This window comes from Chionomys nivalis, chromosome X (assembly GCF_950005125.1).
Source record: "Chionomys nivalis chromosome X, mChiNiv1.1, whole genome shotgun sequence".
In the NCBI taxonomy this organism is placed as follows: Eukaryota; Metazoa; Chordata; class Mammalia; order Rodentia; family Cricetidae; genus Chionomys; species Chionomys nivalis.
In genome coordinates, this window is record NC_080112.1 from 131,948,779 (window position 1) to 131,975,640 (window position 26,862).

The window sequence follows — 26,862 nt, forward strand, 5'->3', positions numbered from 1 at the left end:
TCCCAAGAAACGTTTGAAGCCATCTGAACCCTGGGACCCAAGCAAGCTCCAATAGTCACTGAGGGAAAGAGCTGGGGAAAACTGGATTATAGCTCTCATTGAAACGAGTGCTTGATTTCTGAATTTCCCTTAACTCTTAGCATGGCTTCCCTATCTTCTTTGGCTAGCTAATGAGGGCTAGATTAAGTATTACTGAGTGAAGTGAGAGAAGGTAGCCCCCAGTTTAGGAGGCCAAGAGGCTTATAAATGCTTGTGTGTATTTTCTAAGAAAAGGCAGGTAAGATCACACGAGCTGCTACAGACTAAGAAGTTTTATATTCAGAGACTCAGTTTCCATTTAGGTTCCATTCAAGTTCCAACTATGGTTATAAAGTTCCCTGGGTTCTTGTCAGAGGTGCACTACGATTCTTCAATCAGTTCACCCTTGTTTACTACATAAGGTCCAACTTTGAAGGTAAATTGCATCCGTTACCAGTGACTATAATAATCAAAGAGTATATTGGTCTGAACTATTGCGAACAAAGTAAAAAAAAAAAAAAAAGAACAGGATGAATAGGTCAGCAATTAAGAGCATGTGTTGGTTACTCTTGCAAAGGACCTGGGTTCGGTTCCCAGCACCCACATGGTAGCTCACAGCCATCCTTGGCTCCAGTTCCAGGAGATATGATGCTTTCTTCTGTCCTCTAAAAGCATACAAGCAGGCAAAACAATCATACACATAAAATATAAATAACTAAATATTTTTTAAAAGACAAAGGGGCTGGGTGACGGTGATGTATGACTTTAATCCCAGCACTCAGGAGGCAGAGGCAGGCAGATCTCTGGGAGTTGGAGGCCAACCTGGTCTATGGAGCAAGTTCCGAGACAGTCAAGGCTAGCAGTGAAACCTGTCTTGAAAAAACAAAAGAAAAAAAGAAAAAGAGCCAGCTGTGGTAGCACACACCTTTAATTCTAGCACTCAAGAGGCAGAGGTAGGCAAATCTTAAATTATGGTCACAGCCTGATCTACATAGTGAGTTCCAGGACAATCAAGGCTATAAAGAGAGAGTTTGTCTCAAAAAAAGTAAGAAAGAAAGAAAAAAGAAAGGAAGTAAAAAAGAGGATTTAAAAAAAAAGAACAAGAAGCCTTCATAAATGAGAGTCTATTTCTAAATTTTAAAATATTTTAAGAGAAATAGTTTAAGAATAGAGAGGGGAGGGAGGAAGGAGGAGAGAGAGAGAAAAAAAAATTTAAGTTGCCTTTGTGCTCATTTGGTATGAAATTTCTAAATACCCCCAGACCAAAAATCATTTCCCAAACTGAAGTGTAAGGGTGGGGATGGAGAGGAAACAAATGCATTGGTCATGTAATGGTATTAAATATTCCTCCCGCACCAAGGGAAATTTGAAAAGAACAATGTGGTAACAATGATTTAGAAACCTGAGATTGAGGGAGTAGAACTGAGGATATCAAAGAATGGGTTGAAGATTGCTGACTTTTTATTGCAGAACTTTTAGAACAATTGACTCTGTTCATTGTACAATTTTAATGAAATAAGTTAAAGGCAGAGAGTGAAATGTATTACTGAGGTCTCACAAGGCTAATAGTTCACACTGTCCATGCCATGTTCAGAAATAGTTACTATGGCCTTCTCCTGGAATAACACATAAAGAAATCCTAAGGCTTAAGAGCCATGGTGATCCTCTAGTTAGGGGCTGGTGAGAAGCCTCAATGAATAAAAATACTTGCCTAAGGATCTGAGTTCAATTCCCAGAACCCACATGGTGGAAGGAGAAAACCCATTCCCACAAGTTGTCTTCTGACCTATCCTGGTGCACTGTGGCACATACACATGAATTTTTTTTTAATTTTTATTTATTTATTTATTTATTTCTTAAAGATTTCTGCCTCTTCCTTGCCACCGCCTCCCATTTCCCTCCCCTGATCAAGTCTCCCTCCCTCGTCAGCCCAAAGAGCAGTCAGGGTTCCCTGCCCTGTGGGAAGTCCAAGGTCCTCCCACCTCCATCCAGGTCTAGTAAGGTGAGCATCCAAACTGCCTAGGCTCCCACAAAGCCAGTACGTGCAATAGGATCAAAACGCAGTGCCATTGTTCTTGACTTCTCAGTAGTCCTCATTGTCCACTATGTTCAGCGAGTCCGGTTTTGTCCCAACACATGAATTTTTAAAATGTCCTAGCTAGAAGAGCTACAATAGTGTCACTTACCTGAAAGAGATGCCCACTGGTGCAATAGTGGCACAAATGTTATGAGAGTAACCAATCACTTTTTATTGGACTTATGGCTCACTCCATGATATGGAAACCATACCTGACACTTTTAATGAGGTCAAGAACCTAGGACTAAACAGGTCATAGGCCAGAGGGAAAACATATTACTATTATTCCACTAAATAAACATAGTAGCAAAACAACTTTTTAAATTTTTTTAAAATATTTATTAAGTTAGTTTTGGTTTTTCAAGACAGGGTTTCTCTGTGTGGCCCTGGCTGTCCTGGAACTTGTTCTGTTGACCAAGCCAGCCTTGAACTCACAGAGATCTGTCTGCCTCAGCCTCCCCACTGCTGAAATTAAAGGTGTGCATCACCACCACCTGGCTACAAAACAACTTCTAATGACATATTGCTATACCCATAGATCAGAGCATCATTCAACCCTCATCTGAGAAGTTTCTTTCTGTAGGTGGTAACTAACACAGAGACCAACAACCTGTCAATATGCAGAGAGAGAGACTTTTTAGCACAGTGGCTTTCAACCTTCCTAACAGTATGACCCTTTAATAAAGTTCCTCATTTGTGGTAACTCTCCAACCATAAAATTATTTTTGTTGTTATTTCATAACTAAGTTTTGCTAGTGTTATGAATTATAATGTATATCTACATTTTCCAGTGATCTTAGGTGATCCCTATGAAAGGCTTGTTTGACACCCAAAGGAGTCCATGACCCACAGGCTGAGAATCATTATGGCAGCACTTAATGGGATGCTTTTATTATGCGCCTCCTGTCAACCCTCAAGGAACTATGGAGAAGAGGAAGAAAGAGTGTAAGAGCCAAAAGGTGATGGACAAGTCCAAGGAAACAGCATTTTCCAGGCACAACAGAGCTGATGCACATAAGAACTCACAGGGACTGTGACAGCATGCACAACACCTGCACAAATTCAAGTCAGATAAAACCCCAGCCTGGAGAAGGGAAAGTGGACACAAAGTCCCATCCCTAACCAAGAAGTTATTTGCAATTGATAGCTACTAGGAGAAGGAAAATCCATTTTCTTCAATGGAATGACACGGATAATATCAACCATTTTCTAGGGCAGGCCTCATACTTAGGAGTAGTTGGTCAACATAAAATAGACTCCATGCTTGTGTCTGTGCTTTTTGTTTGTTTTCTGAGAGAACATAAATCTGCATGGGAGGGAGAATCTGAGAGGAACTGGTAGAGGGGAAAGAATATGATCAAAAATATTATATAAAGCTTTCAAAGGAAAAAATGCACATTTTAAAAAAAATGTGCGATCTAGAAGAGAACATAAAGATGGGGAGGGTCCAGTGGGTGAGGAGGGGTATTTGGGTTGGATATGTATGATCAAGGTGTATTGTATATAAGTATGAAAATGTAAAAATACTCTAAAGAAGATGTACTAGCTAAAAGAGGAGTTAATGGAGAAGAAAGATATTGGAGATGAGAGAGAAAGGGAAACATATCCCAAGTCCAAATGATACCTAGAGCAGCAAGGAAAAGAGAAAAATACAATGAGAACCTGCAAGAGAGTCACCAGAGAGGGACCAGGAGAGGTCTCTTTGGGCCTGGTTCAGAAGGGCTCATCCAGAGACACACAAAATGATATCAGTGGGGAACAAGCATGCAGAAGCCACACTGAAAGGAGACATCTGGATAGAGAACACAGCAACTCAGTCCTCAGACATGACAAGCTCTAAAGATGTATAGTACTGGGGGCCTGGGATGTGGCTCAGTTGGTAGACTATTTGCCTAGCATGCAGGATTAGTGTTTGAGGCCCAGCACCACATAAAACAGGGCATGTCTGTGCTATATAGCAAGTTCAAGACCTGCCTGAGCTACATGAGACCCTGTCTCAAAAAGGATAAAATAAGGGATGAGGGGTGGCGAGTGATGGCCTCTCAGGTTATACAACCTAATTGGGCAACAAAAAGACCCAAAAAGTCTAAGAGAGGAGAGCAACATGGTTTGAAGCATGCTAATTTCATCAATGTTGCATGATTAGTGAACCCCAAGTGCCTTTATATTTATCCCCAACATTTCCAAAATACCACAGTTTTTGCATCTGAAAGGGAAAAGCTTCTTCCTTTGAAAAACTATTTCCTTGACCCTACTCTTGGCTGTGATCTGACCCCCACACCCTTCTGTCCTTTCGTGGAACACAGCCATACAGCATACAAAAAAATAAAAGAAAAATCAATAAGCTCTAAAGCTCTGGGAGATATAAAGCACCACACGGGATAACTATGGCACTAATTAACCTTGACTGAGATAGTCTGCAACCTAGGTAAAAGTGTAATGAGTTCAAATCCTTCAGTGTCCCAGGGTACCTTAAACCAAGTGCGTGGAAGTTTGAGTCTCTTATCAACAATGAAATTCCTTAATGGCAGTGTGGATGGGGCCTCCCTCACTGCATCCTGGGAATTGGTTCCTTGTCTGAATATTCCACTTGGACAAAACAGGAGCACCTACTCCCAGAAGACCCTTTCCACCCTCTTCCTCCCCCTCTACTTCATTAAAAAATACATTTCTTTATAGTGTGCTTTTATGTGTGTGTGTGGGGGGGTGGTGCTTGTGCTTGTGTGCCACAGAGTGTGTGGGGAGTCAGAGAACAACTTCCACCATGTAACTACCAGGGACAGGACTCAAGTCATCCCCCTTAGCAGCAAGCACCTTTATCTGCTGAGGCATGTTGTCACCCCTTCTTTCTATTGCTGCTTTTCTTTAGACAGGACTAGTAATTAAACCTAAATCTCCATACACAGTAGGTAAACCCTCTACCTCTGAGCTATATCCCTAGCCCCATTTCTAGTGATTTGCCCAAGCTTTCTAGTGTGTTTCTCAAGTACTCTTTACAAAGGCTCCCCCGTGAGAGCTTGAGGGAGTGGGATGGTTGAGATGGAGGAAGGACAGATATGGGAGCATGGAAGAAGATATTTTAATTAAGGGAGCCATTTTGGGGTTGGCAAGAGGCTTCACTCTAGAGGGGTTCCCAGGTGTCCACGGGGATGTCCCCAGCTAGGACCCTGGGCAGTGGAGGAGAGGGCGCCTGAACTGGCCTTGTCCTGTAGTCACACTGATGAATATCTTGAATATCACCATAGAACCTTCGTCTGGGGACAGATGGAGATAGAGACAGAGATCCACATTAGAGGACTGGACTGAGCTCCCAAGGTCCAGTTTAACAGCAGAAGGAGGGAGAATATGAGCAAGGAAGTCAGAACCACGAGGGGTTGTTGGTTCATCCACTGAGACAGTGTGCCTGAGCTAATGGGAGCTCACCAAATCCAGCTGGATTGGGACTGAACAAGCACGGAATCAAACTGGACCCTCTGAATGTGGCTGACAATTGGGGCAGACTGAGAATGATAATGGCGCTGGAATTTGTCTCTACTGCATGTACTGGCTGCTTGGGATCCTAGTCTATTTGGATGCATCCCTTCCTAGGCCTGGATGGAGGGGGGAGGGCCTTGGACTTCCCACAGGGCAGGGTACCCTGCCCTCTCTCAGGACTGGAGGGGGAGGGAGAATGGGGCAGTGGGAGGGAAATGGGAGGAGGGAAGGAAGTGGAAATTTTCAATGGGATTATTTATAAAGCAATAAAAGAAGAAAAATATGGGTTAACTTAAATCATAAGGGCTAGCTAAATCAAGCCTAAGGTAAAGGCCCAACTTTCATAATTAAAAGAAAAGACTCCCCAGTTTGTTCCTCTCCTACAGTCCCAAGGTTTTGGGGGTTCTCTCTTTTTTAAGACTTACTTACTCTGACTTGAATTTTTTATGAGTCATGTTGAAGATGGGCATAATAATAAACAGCTTTACGTCATTACTATGTTACCTAACATGCCTTGTTACTTGCTCCAGCAGTCTGTGTCACTACAAATCAAAGTAGACCCCTCCTGAGTGCCCCTCAGGTTTCACCTTATGCATGACTCTAGTATGCTGTACTCTCCTGATAGATTCAAACCAGTACTTTCTACCTCAGATAGGCCAGTCCAGTGCCAATGGCTCCTCCACTCCCCATTCCCCCACCATATTCCCACACAGAGACCACTTTTTCATTACATTTCTAAAGAGGCCTTCTCCATACTTCACCGCAAGAGCCCATGATTTGAGAGCACAATGAATATGCTCTCCTTACCAAATAAATCATCTACACATTGGTAATTCATGTTCCATGCCCCTCCAAAGATGTTCACATTCTAGTTCTTAGAACCCAAGAACCTGTGGACCTTTCATGACATAAGAATTTACAAATGTGATTCTGTTAAAGTTATTGGAGGTGGAAGGGGCCTTTCTTGTTGTGTCATGACAAGACAGAAGGTATCACATAGGCTGGAGAGAAGAGAAGCAGGCTGAACTCCTCATTTCTAAGGAATTCACCCAATAGAGATGTTTATTCTGGATTGTGAGGTTAAATCCACATAATCATGCAGGACCTTGAGAGAGGAAGGAAGGACAGAATCAGATGAGAAACAATAGCAAAGTGGACATTGCAGACAGACTTGACAATGTTAAGCTTCTGGCTTTCAGGAAGGAGGGCATATCTATGAACAAGCAGCCTCTAGAAGGCGAAAAACTAAGCAGTCTCTCCTGTAACTTCAGAACGAACACATCCTATCAACCACTTTAAACATCTGACTTACAAGTTAAAAAGGGAGTGTTCCAGGTACTGCGTTGGTAAGAACTTATTAAAGCAGCGTCAGGAATCCCATGCTGTGCCTTCTGTACATCTATATAGACCAAAGGAACAGCACCTATTTCATAGTGTTGCTACAATGATTTCAGGAGGCTGCAGAAGTTGAGTGTCCATAGCACAAAAACAAAAGCACTCAGTAAGCACTGGCTCCTATGAGGAGGCCTCTGGGGACTCAGAACTAAAGACTAGCACAGGCAGAACTTGCACACCCCAGGCAAAGGCTGGAAGTAAAAAAGAAAATGAACTCTGATGGTCCAGGGAAGGTAGGTACCACATAAAAGTCAAGTAAGCGAAACAGGTATGCTGTCACTTTTAGTGACAACTAAAATTAAGTTATTCTTCTAAATAATGAAAATTTAGTTCCTTAGAAAGGATGGGTTCAGATTTTTTAAATTTCAAGGTCAAAGATAGCATACAATTGCATTTCACATTCACCTTGTTTTGTGGGGACTTGGTCACTAGTAACACTAATACAATTCGTAATACAAAATGAAGTTATTTTTTAGACAAGGTCTCCTGTAGCCCAGGCTGGCTTCAAACTCCCTATATGTAGCAGAGGAGGACCTTAAACTTCTGATTCTCCTTCCTCCACCTCCCAAGTGCTAGGATTACAGGTGTGCACCATATAGGCCAAAAGTCATTTAGGCTACACATCTCATTTCAAGGGAAAATCTCTGCTTAAAGTGACCAAATGCTGCCTGTCAGAACTCAGACTTGTAGCAAATAGCAAATGCTAACAGAAGGTGAAAAATACTTTGTGCTTCTTCTCATACTTTTGCATGCTCATATCCTCTAGTGATATCTCTCTTGTCTTCTTTTTATTTTTATCTTAGTACACTGGTAACCCAGAAGTTAGAAACACAAAATCCACCAATATTCTCATAAAACATTAACTAACAACGTATGGAAACATGCCATAAATGCAGGGTGTGTTCAAAAGAGTGTGCTTAGAAATGAGAGAAATGGAAAGAATGACAGGTACAAGGTTGGTAATGGAAAAACGGAGAGGCAAAGGTTAAGTAGCACCTCTCTGTTCAATTGCTTGATCTTTGGACAGAATTTTTTTACCCCTTCAGGAAGACTCTGAGCGCCTGCAGCTTCTGTGACCATGTCATTCTGCTCAAAATCAAGAGCATAGACTGCCTAAAGAAGAAAAGTCCTTTGGGCTGGGTATGTAGTTTAGTTGGTAGAGTGCTTGCTCGACATGCATGAAGCCCTGGGTTCCATTCCCGCACCACATAAACTAGATGTGGATTTTGTGCATTATGTATTTGTTATACTTTTACAAATCATATATTCCATATAATATGAAGTAAGTATGCTATATAAAACATCTGTCATATAATCTACTGATATTTAGATTATATGTAGTGATTAAAATCATTTTTTTCAATGTAGGCACAAGAAATATCACACCAACTCCCATCAGTTTTAGCTTCAAAATGATCATTTAAGAAAACAATTGAAGCCGGGCGGTGGTGGCGCACGATTTAATCCCAGCACTCGGGAGGCAGAGGCAGGCGGATCACTGTGAGTTCGAGACCAGCCTGGTCTACAAGAGCTAGTTCCAACAGGCTCCAAAGCTACAGAGAAACCCTGTCTCGAAAAACAAAAAGAAAACAACTGAGATTGAAATATGCCATGATAACACCACTGAGGCTCTACAGAAAAAAATTCTTGTCCTTAGGAAACCAGTGAGATTCCACAACTTATTCTTAGACAATTGATGAGGAAGAAACTATTGGCCAGAAAAAGCACATGTGGATCGCTTCTCGGCCTTTTGGCTAAGATCAAGTGTAGTAAAAAGCACATGTGGAAATGTTTAAAGGTAGAGTCTAATCAAAAGGTAGAGTTCTGTATTATTCTTGCCACTTTACTTTAGATATAAAACAAAATGAAATAAAAACCCTTAAAGATGTTGGAGTGGGGCAATCAGTCAGGAGGACTGAGATAGAAGGACCAGGAAGAAGTTCAAGGATAGCCTGGACTACACTGTGAGCTGGGATAAATAAAGAGATCCCATCTCAAAAGCCAACAGCAACAACAAAAGACATTGGAGGAAAAACTATAGTTCTTACTATGATTAGTCACAAATGCTCACATCCTCCCAGTAGACTAGAACTTACATGTAAAACAAGCAAACAAAAACACTGGAAATTTCCTACAACCTTTGAAAAAACATTGCCAAAATCAGAATATTATTGTGTAAAATCATCAAGTAAAAGCAATGCCAGCTGGACACGGTAGCCTACACCAGCAATCCCAGCACTGCTGGGGTAAAGGCAGAAGGATCAGGAATTCAAGGTTATCCTTGGTCAGACTGGGCCTCATGAGAGACCCTGGCACCAAAAATAAACAAATAAATAAGGATTTGGAGACATAGCTCAGTGCCTAAAAGCACCTGTGCATAAGCATGAGGCTCTGAGTAGGGATCCCAACACCCATGGAATAGGTCAGCGCTGGCTGACTGTGTGTGCCTGTAACACCAGCACTATGAGGTGGGGGAGCAGAGAAGGGGTTCACTGGCCTTGCTGACTACCAACCTAGCTCAGGTTCCATGACAGAACCTATCTCAAGGGAATAAGGCAGAAGACTGATAGAGCACCTGACACCCTATACAACTATACACACGTATACATATGTACACACACACACATATATATATACATACATACACACAATAGACAGACAGACCTACCTGACTACCTATTGACAGGCTAACCTACAATGCCGGTAACTCCAATAAGTGGGTTAATACATAAGTCTGTACTGGAGTCATATAAACTGCAATAAAACACCCAAAACCTATAGAATGATAAGTGCTCAGAAATGACCAGAATCGTGTAAGCAACATCATAGCATTTCACATTTTTTGTCCAATGTAAATAAGGTCCTAGAGATTTCGAGGTGAAAAACATCTGAGCAAAGTACAGTCCGGTATTTCAAACATCAAATTGTAGGTGCTATACTGCAGATCAGGGAAATTTTCAAATATCCCAGTGTTTCAAAGCTGTTGAAGGGCTTTTGAAATCAATCTGAAACCCCCTACCTGTGACTTATAATCAGCATTAGAGTAATATCCCCAAGAAATGTTCTAGTTATTTTATGGGCCTCTTTCCAGAAAAAAAAAATCATTTTTGTCTCTAATTTCAAATATCTGGCTATTCCAAAACTTCTGAAACAGTTCCAATTGTTTAAGTGTGAGCTGAGTATTTTCACAAGTTTTAGAATGATTTGGCAAAATATATCTTGTTACAAACAAGAGAAATATCTCCAGGCATAGTGGCATACACTGTTAATTCCAACATGGGAGGCAGGAGGCAGGAGGCAAATCTCTATAAGTTCAAGGCTCGCTTGATCTGTAAAGCAAACTCCAAGGTAGCCAGAAGTGAGGGAGGAAGGGAGAAAGAGCAAGGGAGAGAAGGAGGAATGTAAGTATACAGAAATTTTTTAAAGCACGGATAGGAACAATAGTCAAAAAGAAAGAAAACGGCAAGTTACTCAAAAATATTGCTTTGCCAAATAAAATCAGAAATTTTGATCTACCTTCCCTTTTTAGAGGGTGGGGTTTGAGATAGGGTTTTTTCTATGTAGCCCTGGCTGTCCTGGAACTCACTCTGTAGACCAGGATGGCTTCAAACTCACAGAGATCCCCCTGCTTCTGCCTCCTGGGTGCTGGGATTAAAGGCAGGGGCCACCACTGCCCGGCCCAATTCTGTATTTTTAAAAGCCGTGTAATACTGTCCCTCTGTGACAGAATTTTTTTCTACATGGGAAGAAAAATTTTCTCAAGCCTAAATCTGCAATGTCATTGCTTTCAGAAATGAGAGCTGTGAGCAAGATCAAGATTCTATATTGGAGGGAAAAGTATTCTAAGGAAAAGAAAATCCAGGTTTTACTCTTAGGACTCTGACCCATTAAGCAACTGTTGAAGGAGCAGCTCTTTACTGGAGCTTGCCCTTAATTGAGAGTCTTACGCTTGGTTTCAGAACCCATTAATCATTACCCTTAAATAGTAAACAAAGGGGAATTTCACAATCAGGTGATGTGTCTGTAAAGACTATATAAAGGCGCTCCTCCTCGACACTTCATCAGCTTATCGCCTGCTGCTCTTCCACTCTTCCAGTGCCTGCTCTGACTGGTAAGCAGCTCGGTGAGTTCTTAACATGCCCACTGGCTTTTGCAGTGCTGGGGATAGAACCCAGGGCTTCCAGCAGCCTAAGCAAGCGCTCTACTAACAGCTATGTTCCCTAGCTCCTAACTTGATTATTTTTAAAATACTTTAGGAGCCAATAATGTTCTCATCTACGTCTCTTCTCTCTCCCTTTTCCCTTTTCTCCCCCGTCTTTCCCAATAAAGAGGGAGGGGAGTAAAAACCTGTTGGCAGCACTTGGCATGAAAGCTCCACTTTAGCATTTTGGTAAATCTACTTTCTTCCCAATTTACAGGACAGCAGAATGAGTGCCAAGAAGTCTCCCGAAGAAATGAAGAGCATTTTTGAAAAATATGCAGCCAAAGAAGGCGATCCAAACCAGCTATCAAAGGAGGAGTTGAAGCTACTGATTCAGTCAGAATTCCCCACTCTCCTGAAGGTGAGTGCATACCTGAGCTGCCAGAGGCCTCTGCCTCTGGGGGTGGGAGAGCACAGCTGAGAGCCTAGGGCTGAGGGCTGCCTCAGAAATACTGCCCACAGCCCTATGGGGATATGGCCACATACAACCCAGGGCCTAGCAAAGACTAAACAGGTGCTCTAAGCTACAGCCCAAATCCACATGATTTTTGTTTTTAGAATACACACACACACACACACACACACACACACAGAGCTGAAAAAGAATAACATTATAACCTGGTGTTTCCTAATTTTCTTATACTTCACAATAACTTTGTGTATGTGTTGCTGGGACTTGAACCCAAGACCTCAGACATGCATGTGGAGATTTGTTGCATAGTAAAGAATATATACTTAACACTACTGAACTGTTTACATAAAAATAGCCAGATGAGGGACTAGAAAGATGGTTCAGCAGTTTGGAGCATTTACTATTGCTGCAGAGAACCCAGGTTTGGGATTACAGGCTTGATCCAGGGGGCTGGAGAGATTGCTCAGTGGCTAAGAACACATGATGCTCTTTCCAAAAGACCTAGATTCAGATCCCAGCACTCATGTCCACCAGTAACTCACAACCACCTGTAGCTTCAAAGGATCTGATGCCATTTAATGGCCTCTAAGGGCAGCTGCACTTACATGTACATGCCCACAGACAGATGCACACACATACACACACACACACACACAGTATTTTTTAAATGGGGGAGGGACAAATATTATGGTACAGTCACTCATTTAATCTCAGAACTCTGGAGGCAGAGGCAGGTGGATCTCTGTTGAGTTCGAGGCTAGTCTCATCTGCATGGTGGGTTTCAAGTCATAATGAGACCCTGTCTCATAGATAAATAAAATAAAAAGGAAAGATGGAACCCAGTTATGTGACATAAAACCACCATTACAGCTGAAGCAGGCTTCACCACACCTATTATCACATTACCAGTGGCATATGACTGAAACCTAGGCTGCCTTCTTGGAAGGAAAATACAGTTCCTCCTAATTTCAGAGATGTGTTTCAGTATCCTATCTAAATTTTCTTCCTTCCCCTATCCCATTCTCTTTATCTCGTACAGGGTGCGAGTACTCTAGACAATCTGTTTAAAGAGCTGGATAAGAATGGCGATGGAGAAGTCAGTTTCGAAGAATTTCAAGCACTGATCAAAAAGATATCAGCATGAAGAAGCCATTAAAGAGCACCGTCACCACCTAGTGATCGAATCTTTCACAAGCATAAAGATCTAGCTGTGAGACCAATATACTGTTAATAAAGCAATTTCTGAGACATGGCTCTCTTGTCAAGTACTGACTCTAGATTACTTAGATTTTAGAGTAAACTTAGCCTGATGCACCTACTTTATTTTTCTGAATTTTTTATTTGTTTTACATTTATTTATTTAGTGTGTGTTTATTGCTCACATGTACGTATGAGCATGTTCGTGCACCACAGGTCACAGTACATGGGTGGAGGTCAGAAGATAACATGGAGAGAAGGTTCTCTCTTACCATGTGTGACTGGGGGACCAAACTCTGGTTGTCAGACTGGGTGTTAAGTGCCTTTTCCTTCCTGAGCCATCTTGTTGCCTGACTCACCTACCTTTGAGATTAAAAAGAAAAGTCATCAGACCCTATTTAAACATACACACCAAAATAAGACTTGAAATTAGAAGGGGACACTGGAAAGATGAGTTTCTGTGGGAGAAGGACGTGGGAGAGACAGAATAATGGGGGTGAAAGGGCTAGAATCACCATATACATGTATGGAACCAAACCATCAAGGAATTTTTTTTTTTTTTGGTTTTGGTTTTGGTTTTTTGAGACAGGGTTTCTCTGTAGCTTGGGAGCCTGTCCTGGAACTCACTTTGTAGACCAGACTGGCCTTGAACTCACAGAGATCTGCCTGCCTCTGCCTCCCAAGTGCTGGGATTAAAGGCGTGAAACATCACACTCAGCATTTTTTTTAACTTTTAAAAGTAAGAAATTTTAAATATATATTGCCAAGTATGATGGCTCATGCATTTGGGAGGTAGAGGCAAAAGGATTGAGTTCAAGGTCATACCCAGTTACATAGAACTTAAGGCTAGCCTGGGCTACATGACACCCTGTCTCACAAAAAGTTTTGTTACGGATTTTTTTTAAGATTTTTAAATTTTATTTTGTGTATTTGCCCGCACGTATATATGTGCACCACCTTCATACGATGCCTGAGGAGGGCAGAAGAGAGTTTCAGATCCCCTGAAACTGGAGCTATAGACAGAAATGAACTGCTATGAAGGAAGGCGGAACTGGACCTGGCTCCTCTCCAAGAGCAGCAAGTACTTTTAACCTCTGAGCCATCTCCATAGCCCCTTACAAAAAGACATTAAAATGAGGCTGGGCACATGTGGGTGGCTCAAATTAGATTTGATAAACACACACACACACACACACACACACACACACACACACATATATATATGTTGGTTTCCAGCATCCACATGGTGGCTCACAACAATCTGTAACTCCAGTTGCAGGGTAGCCAACACCCTCTCTGGTGCCTGTGGATATGAATGTAATACAGACTATTAGAGACTGTTAGCCTACCATGTATAAGATCCTAGGTTCTATCTGTAGCACCACCAAAGGTAAAAGGCAGGGTAAATGACAAATATGATAGCACATGCCTTTAGTCCCAGCACTGGATGCACAGGTAGGTGGATCTCTCTGTGGGTCTGAGATCAGCCTTGTCTACACAGCAAGAACTGGGCCATCTAGAGCTACAAGGTAAAAATCTCAGAGAGCCTAAAGAGATGGGTCAGTGGTTAAGAATATATATTACTAGCCGGGCGATGGTGATGCACGCCTTTAATCCCAGCACTCGGGAGGCAGAGGCAGGCAGATCTCTGTGAGTTCGAGACCAGCCTGATCTACAGAGCTAGTTCCAGGACAGGCTCCAAAGCCACAGAGAAACCCTGTCTCGAAACCCCCCCCCAAAAAAGAATATATATTACTACTGGGTGGTGGTGGCACATACCCTTAATCCCAGAGGCAGGTGGATCTTTGTGAGTTCATGAACAGCCTGTTCCACAGAGTGAGTTTCTGGACAGAGAGATTTACAAAGAGAAACCCTGTTTCAAAAACAGAAATATACGTAGGCTTTAAAGAGAGAAGAAAAAGACTATAGAGTCATAAAATAAAGATAATGCTTTTAAAATGGGTAAAATCTTTAAAGAGACAGAATAAAGATACTCATAGTTTTAAAGGAGTAAAGAAAAATAAGCCGTGTAAAAATGGAAAATTCACAGAGTCTGGATTATATATATTATTGTGTTGTCTTTTAATTTTTTGACTGTGGAGGAGTTAAGTACAGAGAGATATTTCATTGTATGGACTGCTAAGTTAAACCAACATAAAGGCATCTTGATTTCAAAATTTGAGTCTAAGGATATGTTGTTTTGGAAGAGTTTCTTCTCTTGTTTCCACAGAGGATGAGAACCTGTGGATTGCTTCCAGACTGATATGGTTTGACGGAATAAGACCCCATCAAAGGTCACCTTGAACACCCCTCAAAAAAATTACTTCGCCCAGCTGCTGACTGAGATGAACCTAGCACACAGGATGCACCATAAAAGACCTGATTAACAGAGCTCCCAATCAGCAGGAAGAAGTATGGACAAAACTACACCCATATTCCCAAATATTGTCTATAAATCTTTGTTTATATTTAAAGGGTGTTATGATATAGATATGCTGTAGAGATCTGCATTTGTATGGATCTTGGTTTATTGATACAAATTTAAGATCAATTTTGTCATATGTATATGTATTTCTGATCTTCATTAAGGTATTATGTTTGTGTAGCTTATTTTAAAATGTAATATATAATTAAGAAATATAAGTTAATAAAGGACATTGAGCATATAATTTGTGATCCTAGAGAAGCTAAATAAGAAAGTGAACCCAAAGAAAATCGTATAGTCATCCGCCTGGATAGGGGAAGTAGACAAGATTGCAGGGCAAAAACTGGGAACTTGGGGGTGAGGTGGCATGGGGCTAAGGGTAAATGGGGTGAGAAACGTGAGAAGGGGAGGATGGGAGGAGCTTGGGGGATTGTGATGGTTGGGGTATAGGAAGGGTGGATACGGGAGCAGCGAGGTATATATCCTAACTAAGCGAGCCATTTTAGGGTTGGCAAGAGACTTGACTCTAGAGGGGTTCGCAGGTGTCCAGGGAGATGTCCCCAGCTGGTACCTTGGGCAACTGAGGAGAGGGAACCTGAAATGACCCTATCCTATACTGATGAATATCTTACATATCACCTTTGAACGTTCATCTGGCGATGGATCAAGATAGAGACAGAGACTCAATTTGGAGCAACGGTCTGAGCTCTTAAGGTCCAAATGAGGAGCAGAAGGAGGGAGAACATGAGCAAGGAAGTTATGACCACGAGGGGTGCACCCACCACTGTGACAGTGGAACTGATCTATTGGGAGCCCACCAAGGCCAGCTGGACTGGGACTGAATAAGCATGGGTTGAAACTGGACTCTCTGAACATGGCGGACAATGAAGGCTGATGAGAAGCCAAGGACAATGGCACTAGGTTTCGATCCTAATACATGAATTGGCTTTGTGGGAGCTTAGCCTGTTTGGACGCTCACCTTCCTGGACCTAGATAGAAGTGGGAGGACCTTGGTCTTCCTGCAGGGCAGGGAATTTGGACTGCTCTTCAGTATCGAGAGGGAGGGGGAATGGAGTGGGGGGAGGAGAAGAGGAGTGGGGATAGGGGGAGGGGAGTGGGGGAGGGGGCAATATGTGGGAGGAGGGGGAGGGAAATGGAAAACGGGAAGCAGGTGGAAATTTTAATTAAAAAAGAATAAAAATAAATAATAATAAAAAAGAAATATAAGTTAATAGATACTCATCTATAATAGTCAAGCTTGTAGTCATGTTAGATTTTCTAGATATTTAGAGATATATTTCAGTTAGGTATTCTTCAAATATTTCAGAGACCTTCAGAATATGGCATTTAAAATGTTTTAGTAACTTAGGACTTTTCATGACAATGAGACACATTTGCTCCTGGCAACACCAATTACTTCGAGAGGAATATGAGAACTGAAGAGGCTCCTTATAGAGTTTGCTAGCCATTTGGGCAAGAAACTGCTTTTGCCTGGACTGTTTAACTGGACATGTAGGACCCACAAAGAAATTACTGCTGAACTTGCCTAAAGGTGAGATGGTCCTTCGGGGTTCCTGCTTCATGAAAGAGTCTGCCAGACATTCTGCTGGACACAAAAGAAAGTGACTGATAAACTGCCAATATAGGCAGAACTGTCTTTGAAATTTTCTGCTTCATGGAAAAGTCTGATAGATACTGTGGGCCTGTAGGCTGAAGATGGGTGCCCCAATGGTATAGAAGAACTTTGGGTGACTGTCTGGGCAGCGAGACGTCTCTGTCAATTCTAGAATTTTGGAAATTGCTTACAATGCACTTCCTGTTTACTTAGGTAATGTTATATCCTTCTGGAGTCTTTGATGGAGTTGAAGAATTTATAGTTATAGTCATAGTGTTCCTTAGTTATGATAAAGGATAAAGTAGATATAAATATTGTAACTGTAATTCTTATTTGATACCTGTTTTGTTATATGTAATTTTACTATGTTAAAGTTAAAATTTTCCTTTTTATTTAAACAGAAAAGGGGAGGTGATGTGGGAATTCCCTCTGTGTGCTGTGATTACCATTAATGAATAAAGAAACTGCTTTGGACCTATAGCAAGACAGAATGTATGTAGGAAGGGAAAGTTAGGCTGAATGCTGGGAGAAAGAAAGGCAGAGTCAGAGAAATGCCATGGAGCCATTGCCAGAGATATACGTGCTGAAACTTTGCTAGTAGGCCACAACCTCGTGGTGATATAAAGATTAATAGAAATGGGTTAAATTAATATGTAAGAGTTAGCCAATAAGAAGCTAGAGCTAAGGAGCCAAGCAGTGATTTAAATAATATGGTTTCTGTGTGATTATTTCAGGTCTATGCCAGCCGGGCGGACAGCACCAAGTAGCTCCCTCCTCCAACACTCCTGCTGGGGGGGCAGAGAGATAGATTACTGGGACTCTCTAGCCAGCCAGACTAGCCTACTTGGTGAGTTAATGAGAGACTAATGAGAGACCCTGTGTCACCAAAAGATAAGTGGACAAACCTGAGGAACACTCAAGGTTGTCTTCTGACCTCCAAAGTAGTGTCTGTCAATACACATGCGTGTACACATACAAGTGTAAACTGGGTATGTTCATCAAGTTAGCTGCAGTCATATCCCTAGTAGTCCTGAGGTGACCAGTGGACCCCACACCTACCTAGTCTGTGCCTCTAGAGAAAGGGTAGGAGGACACAGGCTAGACAGGGTCAAGCTCATCTCTGGAGTATAGTGGCAAACATCTTTACCCTGGAAGCCCAAGTTTGTATAAAGATCTGTTAACAACATACAGCATGGGTGGCCACATGGCACCAGGGACAAAATGAGTAGAGCTTTATGACTTGGTGGAAGAGGGGGAAAATATATTCAGTTCTGCTTGGATATGTGCTAAAATATAGGATCTCAGCTGGTGGTACATACCTTTAATCCCAGCAGTTAGAAGGCTCTAGAGGTGAGGTTAACTAGCAACAGCAAAACCTTGACTCAAGCAAAACAAACAAAAGAAACCTGACTACACACTAGAAATTTACACTCCCTGCTTCCTGAGAAAGCAATGTGACTAGATGTCTTCTACTCATATTTCCACACCTTCTGCTCGCACGTTCATGCCTTCCTGACATGATGGAATGCACCCCCCTCAAACTGTAGAGCAACATATAAACATATACCCTTCTTCCCTTAATGTTGCTTCTTGTCATGTACTAGTCTCAACACAGAGACAAGTAACCAAGGCATTACACATTAGGAGGGACTGGGCAGATGGGGGCAGGGATGAAAAGTCCACTTCTCACTTGCTACCTTCTTTTGTTTGGACTTTTGAACTATAAAAAAAGAAAAATGAGGGAGCTGATGAGATTGCTCAGCAGATCAAGGCTGTTAAGTCTGATGCCCCAAGTCTGACCACCCAGGACCCACACGGTAGAAAGGGAACTAACTTCTTCAAGTTGTCCTCTGACCTTCACCTATGTCATGGGACATGCCTACGAGCACACACACAAAATAAGTAAATGTTTAAAAACAATACCCTTCGATTAAAAGAGAATCATTTTTAATTGCTGAGTTATTGATTTTCACGATAAGCCTCTCTGCCCTCCATCCTTCCAACAATCAGAGAACAGAGTATACTTGTCATTTTTATGATTATGGAAGTTCTCCAATAGTCAGATCACTGAAATCTGTACTATGTATTCAAAAACTTAAGCAACTAGTGGAAACACTTGCAGCCAAGCCTGATGACCTGGGTTCAATCCCAAGAATTCATATGGTAGAGTGAGGGAACTGACTACTGATAAAAAAAAAAAAAAGCAAACAACAGTTTTTTAAAAAAAAAAATAGCCTAGACAAAAAGTCATTGAAGAAGTCTTGAAAATTGTGATTAGGGGGAGGGGGTAAAAAACTGTGATTAGGAGCCCAGAGGTGGTAGTGTACACACAAGCACTCAGGAGGCAGAAGTAAGTGGACCTCTGTGAGTTCAAGGACAACTTGAACTACACAGCGAGTTTCAGGACGGACAGTCAAAGTTACAAAGCAAGCCGGGAAGTGGTGGCACACGCCTTTAATCCTAGCACTCGGGAGGTAGAGGCTGATGGATCTCTGTGAATTTGAGGCCAGCCTGGTCTACAAGAGCTAGTTCCAAGACAGGAACAAAAAGCTACGGAGAAACCCTGTCTCGGAAAAAAAAAAAAAAAAAAAGTTACAAAAAAACCAATAAGAGTAATAATAACAATAAAATTCTAAAAAAGTAATTTCTAATCCTTCCACCAAGAAATAGAGCAGCACATCTGGGTATGGAGCTGTAAACTGGCTAGTTGTATGTCAACTTGACACAGCTAGAGTCATTTAGGCTAGTTCTATGTCAACTTGACACAACTAGAGTCATTTAGGAAAGAAGAATCCAATTGAAAAAATGCCCCCACGAGATTAGCCTGTAAGCAAGGCTGTGGGGCATTTTCTTAATTAGTGACTGATGTGGGCGGGACCAAACCATTGTGAGTGTTGCTATGCCTGGGCAGGTGGTTCTGGATTGTATAAGAAAGTACGCTGAGCCAGCCTTGGGAAGCAAGCCAGTAAGCAACGTTTCTCTTCTGCTGCCTCAGCCTCAGTTTCTGCCTCTGGGTTCCTACCTTGAGTTCCTGATCTAATGTTCCTGGATGATAGATGAGGTAAAATAAGCCTCAACCCAACCCCTGGTTGGCTTTGGTCGCAGCGTTTAATCACAGCAATGGCAGAGGATTTTGTAGCAGCACAGAAGCTTGGGCTAAACTCTGAGCATTTCACATACTAGGAAAGTATGTTGTACCACTAAGCCACACCCACAGGCCTGACGCTGGCTTTAGTGGAACTCTGAATGATTTTACCATCAAGTTTATTACTGACTACTGGTTTGCAAAAGCTATTCTTTCCTTTCTTCGTTAGTACCGGCTCTTTCTGGTTTGTTTCTGAGACTGTGAGCACCAGATGTGGACACTGTAGACAGTCTACCGAGCCTCTAGGGTGAGATGAGCTTTCTCTATTTTGTTGAACCAGATTTCGTTCCTGGCATAAGTAGGATCAGTCATGATTCTGACATAGTCTTAGTCCCGAAACTCTTTATGTAGATCAGCTACTCTCAAACTTTGCATAAACCCTCCACCTTTGCCTTCCCAGTGCTAGGATTACAGGCATGTGCCACAACACCCAGCTGGACTAGGCTTTAATGCTCTTGAAGTAGAAGTTCTAGTATTTAAGATTTTAATAGCTTCATTTCTGTCTTAGTTACTTTTCCTCACGCTGTGATAAAATACCCCGACAAATCAACCTAAGAAAGGGTCACATTTCAAGGGTATGGTCCATCATTGCAAGGAAATCCTAGAAACTAGAGTTTGGGGCAGCAGTTCCCATTTCATCCACAGTCAATAAGCAGACAGCAATGAACGCCAGTGCTCAGCTTGCCTTCTCCTTTTTATTCAGTCTGGGACCACAGCCTGCACAATTGTAGGTACCACCCATATTTATAGTGGTTCTTCCTTCTTCAATTAACCTAGTCTAAATAATCCTTCACAGACATACCCAGCAGCTACATAATCCCTTGCAGGTGTGCCTGGGGTAATTGTCTTGTACCTGATTCCAGATCCTGCCAAGCTGAAAATTAACACACACCATCACAATTGCCAGCCATCAGTAGTCTACAGTGGGAAGTTTACTTGTCGTGTCATTTTTATTATTTCTAGGCCAATATAGCTCCTACTTTAGCCTATGTTCTAGGTGTCAATTAGCCCCTCGAAGAGCGAACATGGTTTTTCAACTCCAAATATACAAAGCAGAAAACAGACACAGTGACTCATGCCTGTAATCTTAGCATTTGGGAAGTGGGGAAAGGAGGACCAGGAGTTCATCATTCTCAGATATGTAGCAAGTTTGACATCAATCTGGTGGTGGTATTCATGGAACCCTGTTTCAAAGAAGGGAAGGGGGGGATGGAGCATGGTTCACCATATAGTGCTTGCCTGTCAGGAACAAAATTATGGGTTCAATCCCCAGCATCACCAAAAATAAGAATTTGTTCATCTAAATGTACAAAACATCTATTATGGGCAAACAACTATGAAAGATACTAACTTCCAGACCCCTGAGGTCCTAAGTCTGTGATAATCAAGGAAAGGATGAACAGGAAAAGCAGCATTTCCACTGGTTTGGGGTTTTGTATCTAGTGCCCTGATGCCTTGAGAAGAGTATACAGGTAGCAGTGAGCATTTAAACAGGAAAACCAGTGAAATGGTTCAGTGGGCAAAGGTACTTGCTGCACAAGCCTAACAACTTGGATTCAATCCCCAAAACCCATGGCAAGATAAAGGTGAGAATCAACTCCACGAAGTTGTCTTCTGGCCGCTATATGCAAACAGTGGCACATGCACAAATAATACAAGGAGAGAGAGAAAAGAACGAACCCCCGGGCAAACGCTTCACGACCAATTTAAAAGGCTGTTCCAGTAACACACATGGCTTGTCCTTCAGGAAAAGTCAGGTATTTGGAATAAAGAGGGCACCTTGGCTTCAGATCATTGAAGTCCTTGGGTACCATGCTAAGTAGCCAATCCAAGGTCAGAAAGGAAGAAGAAAGGTATCAAGAGTCACAGACTTAACTAGAGCTATGAACTCAGTGGAAGAACACTTGCTTCACAAGCATGGTGATCTAGGCTCCATGCCCAGTACTCTTCCCCCAGAAAAATCATAAAGTAGCATAAGCCTGCTTTAACATGAGGTAGGCACCCTTTGCAAGGGAGTGGCAGACACAAAGTAGAGGCTTGCACAGCAAACAAGGTAAGAGCAGGGCCACACATAGAACAGATATGTTCTATTACTGCTATAGATGAGAAAACTGTTTCAAGTTTAATCTTCAAAACGGGAAAAAAATGAAGTAGGACATGGTGACTCATACCTGTAATCCTAGCATTCAAGAGGTGGAAGCATAAGGGTTGTTCCAGAATCACAGCCAGCACATAGTAACCTTGTCTCAAAATATGAGGAGTGGGGTGAAAACCCTTTTTGACTTCTCTTCCTATGCTGATCTGATCCTCACATCACCAAAGTTCATCTACATTCCCCCTCTGATCAAAACTGTTAGGACTCTGTCAGCTACAGAATTCCATTGCTCTAGGTTCTACCAGGGCAAGGGTGGTGTGTGTGTGTGTGTGTGTGTGTGTGTGTGTCCATTCATGAACATGCAGATACTAGAAGAGGACATCAGGCACCCTGTTCTATGATCTATGATTCACTTTATCCCTTTGAGACAGGATCTGTCACAGAATTTGGAGCTAGACTGGAAGCCAGCAAGCCCACAAGTAAACTCCTATCTCTGCCACACCCCCATGTAACTGCATACACGTACAGCCACACTCAACCACAATCTCAGCACTTGAGAGATGGAGGCAAGAGGATCAGGAGCTCAGGGTCATCCTTGGCTGAATAGTGAATTCAAGGCCAGCCTAAAATATACGAGATCCCCATCTCAAAAAACAAACTACTGAATAATTGAAACTTGTTAGAGAGTGGGTCTCAAACGTTTTTCCCATAGTCTCTGAACTTTGTGGCTAGTAGAAGGTAGCGTGATTTTAGTAATTATCTCATAGTGTATATATACAGCAAAACTTACTTTGTACATCCTGAATACATACAATTTTATATGTTCTTTTTTTAAAAGGACCATTTTTCTTCCAGTCAAGATGGCCCCTACCTTTCTTTCCTGTGTCCTACCCGCACCCCTTTACAGAGTCTGCTATTTGAAAGGAACCAGTACCATTTGGAGTGAGTGCCCATTAGTAAGCTTTAAGGGTAATCCATAATGTTAACAATAAATGACTGACTCCGTGGAGGCTTTAAAGCTAATGTATTTGTCGGCCTTTTAAACCTTGAGCTCAATGGGAAGTGCCTTAGAAATAGGTATTTCAACCACTTGATTTTTTTTTAAAATAGAAATGACTGAATGTTTGTGGGAGGAGATACTTTGGGGGGAACTATTTGGAGCTGTCCACTTTAGAGTACTAAATACAGCATTACAAATGAACTACCTTTAATCCCAGCACTCGGGAGGCAGAGGCAGGCGGATCTCTGTGAGTTCAAGACCAGCCTGGTCTACAAGAGCTAGTTCCAGGACAGGCTCCAAAACCACAGAGAAACCCTGTCTCGAAAAAAACCAAAAAAATAAAATAAATAAATAAATAAATAAACAAACAAACAAACAAATGAACTACCAACACAACTCCACTTGCAGGCTACTTAGGGATTGGAGACACTGGTGCATTACTTAATCTTCTTGTTGCTGGGACAAAATACTGACAAAAGTAACTGAAGGAGGAAGCATTTGGTTTTGGCTCATGGTCTGAGAGCACAGTCTATCATGTGTGTAAGGTGAAGAAGGCAGGATGATGAGAATGGCAGCATGGAGCACATGGTGGTCACAGTGCGTGCTCAGACATGAAGCAGAGAGAGGTGTTCAGCTTGCTTTTTCCTTCTGAACTTTCAAAAAAGTATTTTAAATTTTTTTATTTATTTATTCATTGTGCACTTGAGTGGGTGTGCACAAATGCACTCAGGCACCACTGTATGTATGTGGAGGTCAGAGGATGACAACATACTGGAGTTGGCTCTCTCCTTCCACGTTGTGGGTCCTCAGAACGGAACTCAGGTTCTCAGGCATAGCAACAAGTAACCTACCTGCTAAGCCATCTCCCAGGTCCCTTTTAATTTTGTATTCAGTTCTGATGCCAGCACATGGAATGAATGGTGCTACCCACATTCAGAGTAAATCTTCCCTACAGAAATGGCTCAGCAGTTAAGAGCTATTTCTGTGGCTAGCTGGTTGTGATGGAGCACGTCTTTAACCCCAGCACTGGGGAGGCAGAGGCAGGTGGATCTCTAAATTAGAGGCCAACCTGGTCTACAGAGTGAGTTCCAGGACATCCAGGGCTACACAGAGAAACCCTGTCTCAAAAAAAAAATAGAAATAAAAAGAGCTATTTCTGCCCTTTCAAAGACCCACATTTGGTTTCCAGTACCCACACTGGGCAGTCTACAACCTCCTGTCACTCCAGCTCTAAGGAATTCAATGCCCTCTTCTGCTCCACTCATGTGGCATACATACATACATACATACATACATATACACATATGTAAAAGTAATTTAAAATAAATAAATCTTTAAAATCAAGATGGAGCTGAGGAGATGGCTCAATGGATAATAGTACTTGTTACACAAGCATGAGGACATAAATCCAAGCCCAGAACCCATGTAAAAAGCCAGGAGTTACCACACATGTGCCTATAACCCCAGTATTGTGTGGACAGAGACAGAAGGATCAGAGACTGGCCACTGGCCTAGCTCGACTCAGTGAGACACCTTGTCTCAAGAGAATCGAGTAGGGAGTGGTAGAGCAAGACACTCAACATCTTCCTCTGGCCACTATGTGCCTGCATATCACATAGGCAGCATACACACACACACACACACACACACACACACACACCCCATTCTGCTGCTGTTATAGCTATATTCTTTATAACTGCCTTTCTGGGGGAAAATGATTTTAAGCACAAGCTAACTCTCAAAGGCCTTCTATATTTTTTTGTCAAGTAGAACATCTTCTTCAATGTTCTAAAAGTAAATCAAATAAATGCCCAAGTAATACAAGTTGCCTAAGCGGTTACTCTGGAGTAAATTGCCTGGGTATCTGTTTACTTGTTTGTTTGAGACAGTCTCATAGCCCAAGCTGGCCTCAAACTCCTGATTCTCCTGTCTCCACTTCCCAAGTGCTAGGATTACAGAGACAGGGTCTTTATGTGGATTTGTTGTGGTTTGGCTGGTTTGAATTTTGTTTCTGTTTTTTAAAATCTCTTAATTTGCATAGCATATAAAGTTGTTGAAAGACAAGCCAAAGGAAATACTTCAAACTAAAGGCAACATAAATTAGCCTTCACCAGAACTGGCTTGTAATTGTAACTAATTCACAAATCAAATGTCAAATTAATTTTAACTCTGAAACTTCCTCGATCAGAAAGGGATAAAGGCATACCAATAATAAAAAATCCAATCAGAATATTACCAAATACTGCAATCTCAGATGTCCATTTGCACCTTGCTAAAACACTTCTAGCCATCCCATGAGCGGTTCAGTAGTAAAATTCTAACCTAGGGCTGGAAAGGTGTTTCAGCAGTTAAGAGCACTGGACCTGCTTCAGTTTCCAGCATCCGCTTGGCTACTCACAATTATCTATAACTCCAGTTTCAGGGGATCCAATACCCTCTTTTAGCCTCCCAGGGCACCAGGCATACACATTATATACAAACATACATGGAAGCAAGGCACTCATACACATAAAATACTGAAATAATTTAAAGGAAAAAAGACTCCTAATCTTCCACTTTTCAATTTTTTTAAAAATGTGTATGTCTGTGCATCTCTATCTATGCCATGTGCAGTACCCAAAGAAGATAGAAGAGGGAGCTGGATGGAGTTAACAAGCAATTGTAAGATGCCTTATGTGAGTGCTGGAAATGAAATTTGGGTCCTCTGAAAGAGCACGAAGTACTCTTAACTGCTAAACAATCTCTCCAGCCCCTTTTCTACTTTCTTTACTAATACCACCATCTGAGTGTCCATGATTGTTTTGAAAGCAGCGCATGTATTCTGTTTTCATGGTGTTGTATTTTATATAAATTCACATTTTCATTTGTATTTTTATAATTTTTTGATATATTTTACATGTTTTGGGGGGTGTATGCACTGCCACAGTGCATGTATAGAAATCAAAGAACACCTTCCAAGAGTCTGTTCTCTCCTTCCACCATGTGTGTTCTGGGAATCAAACTTAACTATTGCACTTAGTGGCAAATGCTTTTACCTCCTAAACCATCTCCCTGCTTATTTTGGTTTTATTTGTTTGTTTCTGTTTTGTTTTGAGGCAAGGTCTCACTATATGAGTGACGATAGCCTAGAAATACACTCTATAGCCCAGGTTGGCCTCAAACTCATTATACCCCTACCTCTGCTTTCTTAGTGCTGGGTTACAGATGTGATTTCAAGTGATGCTGTCATGGAGACATTGCAGGAACAGATTCTTTTTCTCCAATGACTTAAAAACTAAAAAAGCAGGATTAGAGAAATGGCTCAGAGGTTAAGAGCACTGGCGGCTCTTCCAGAGGTTCTGAGTTCAATTCCCAGCAACCACATGGTTAGAAACACAAAATCCACCAAGATTCTCATAAAACATTAACTAACAACGTATGGAAACATGCCATAAATGTAGGGTGTGTTCAAAAGAGTGTGCTTAGAAATGAGAGAAATGGAAAGAATGACAGGTACAAGGTTGGTAATGGAAAAACGGAGAGGCAAAGGTTAAGTAGCACCTCTCTGTTCAATTGCTTGATCTTTGGACAGAATTTTTTTACCCCTTCAGGAAGACTCTGAGCGCCTGCAGCTTCTGTGACCATGTCGTTCTGCTCAAAATCAAGAGCATAGACTGCCTAAAGAAGAAAAGTCCTTTGGGCTGGGTATGTAGTTTAGTTGGTAGAGTGCTTGCTCGACATGCATGAAGCCCTGGGTTCCATTCCCGCACCACATAAACTAGATGTGGATTTTGTGCATTATGTATTTGTTATACTTTTACAAATCATA

The 26,862-nt window shown here is 41.8% G+C and overlaps 2 protein-coding genes and 1 pseudogene across 6 annotated transcripts in view; 2 read left to right on the forward strand and 1 right to left on the reverse strand.

Annotated features, from left to right (window-relative positions):
- Ctps2 (CTP synthase 2) overlaps nt 1-26,862 on the reverse strand; it is a 122,332-nt gene that overhangs the window by 46,552 nt on the left and 48,918 nt on the right. The gene's annotated exons all lie outside the window — the stretch shown is intronic.
- On the forward strand, nt 8,699-8,845 carry LOC130868760 (U2 spliceosomal RNA; annotated as a pseudogene).
- LOC130867902 (protein S100-G) lies at nt 11,040-12,808 on the forward strand. 2 transcript variants are annotated; one of them, XM_057760129.1, is made up of 3 exons: nt 11,040-11,087; nt 11,383-11,526; nt 12,617-12,808. In XM_057760129.1, exons 2-3 carry the CDS (start codon nt 11,392-11,394, stop codon nt 12,719-12,721), a joined length of 240 nt encoding a protein of 79 aa, XP_057616112.1. In that variant the 5' UTR covers nt 11,040-11,087; nt 11,383-11,391; the 3' UTR covers nt 12,722-12,808. The 2 variants fall into 2 exon arrangements, with proteins under 2 accessions (XP_057616112.1, XP_057616111.1); XM_057760128.1 differs by having other exon boundaries at nt 11,040-11,075.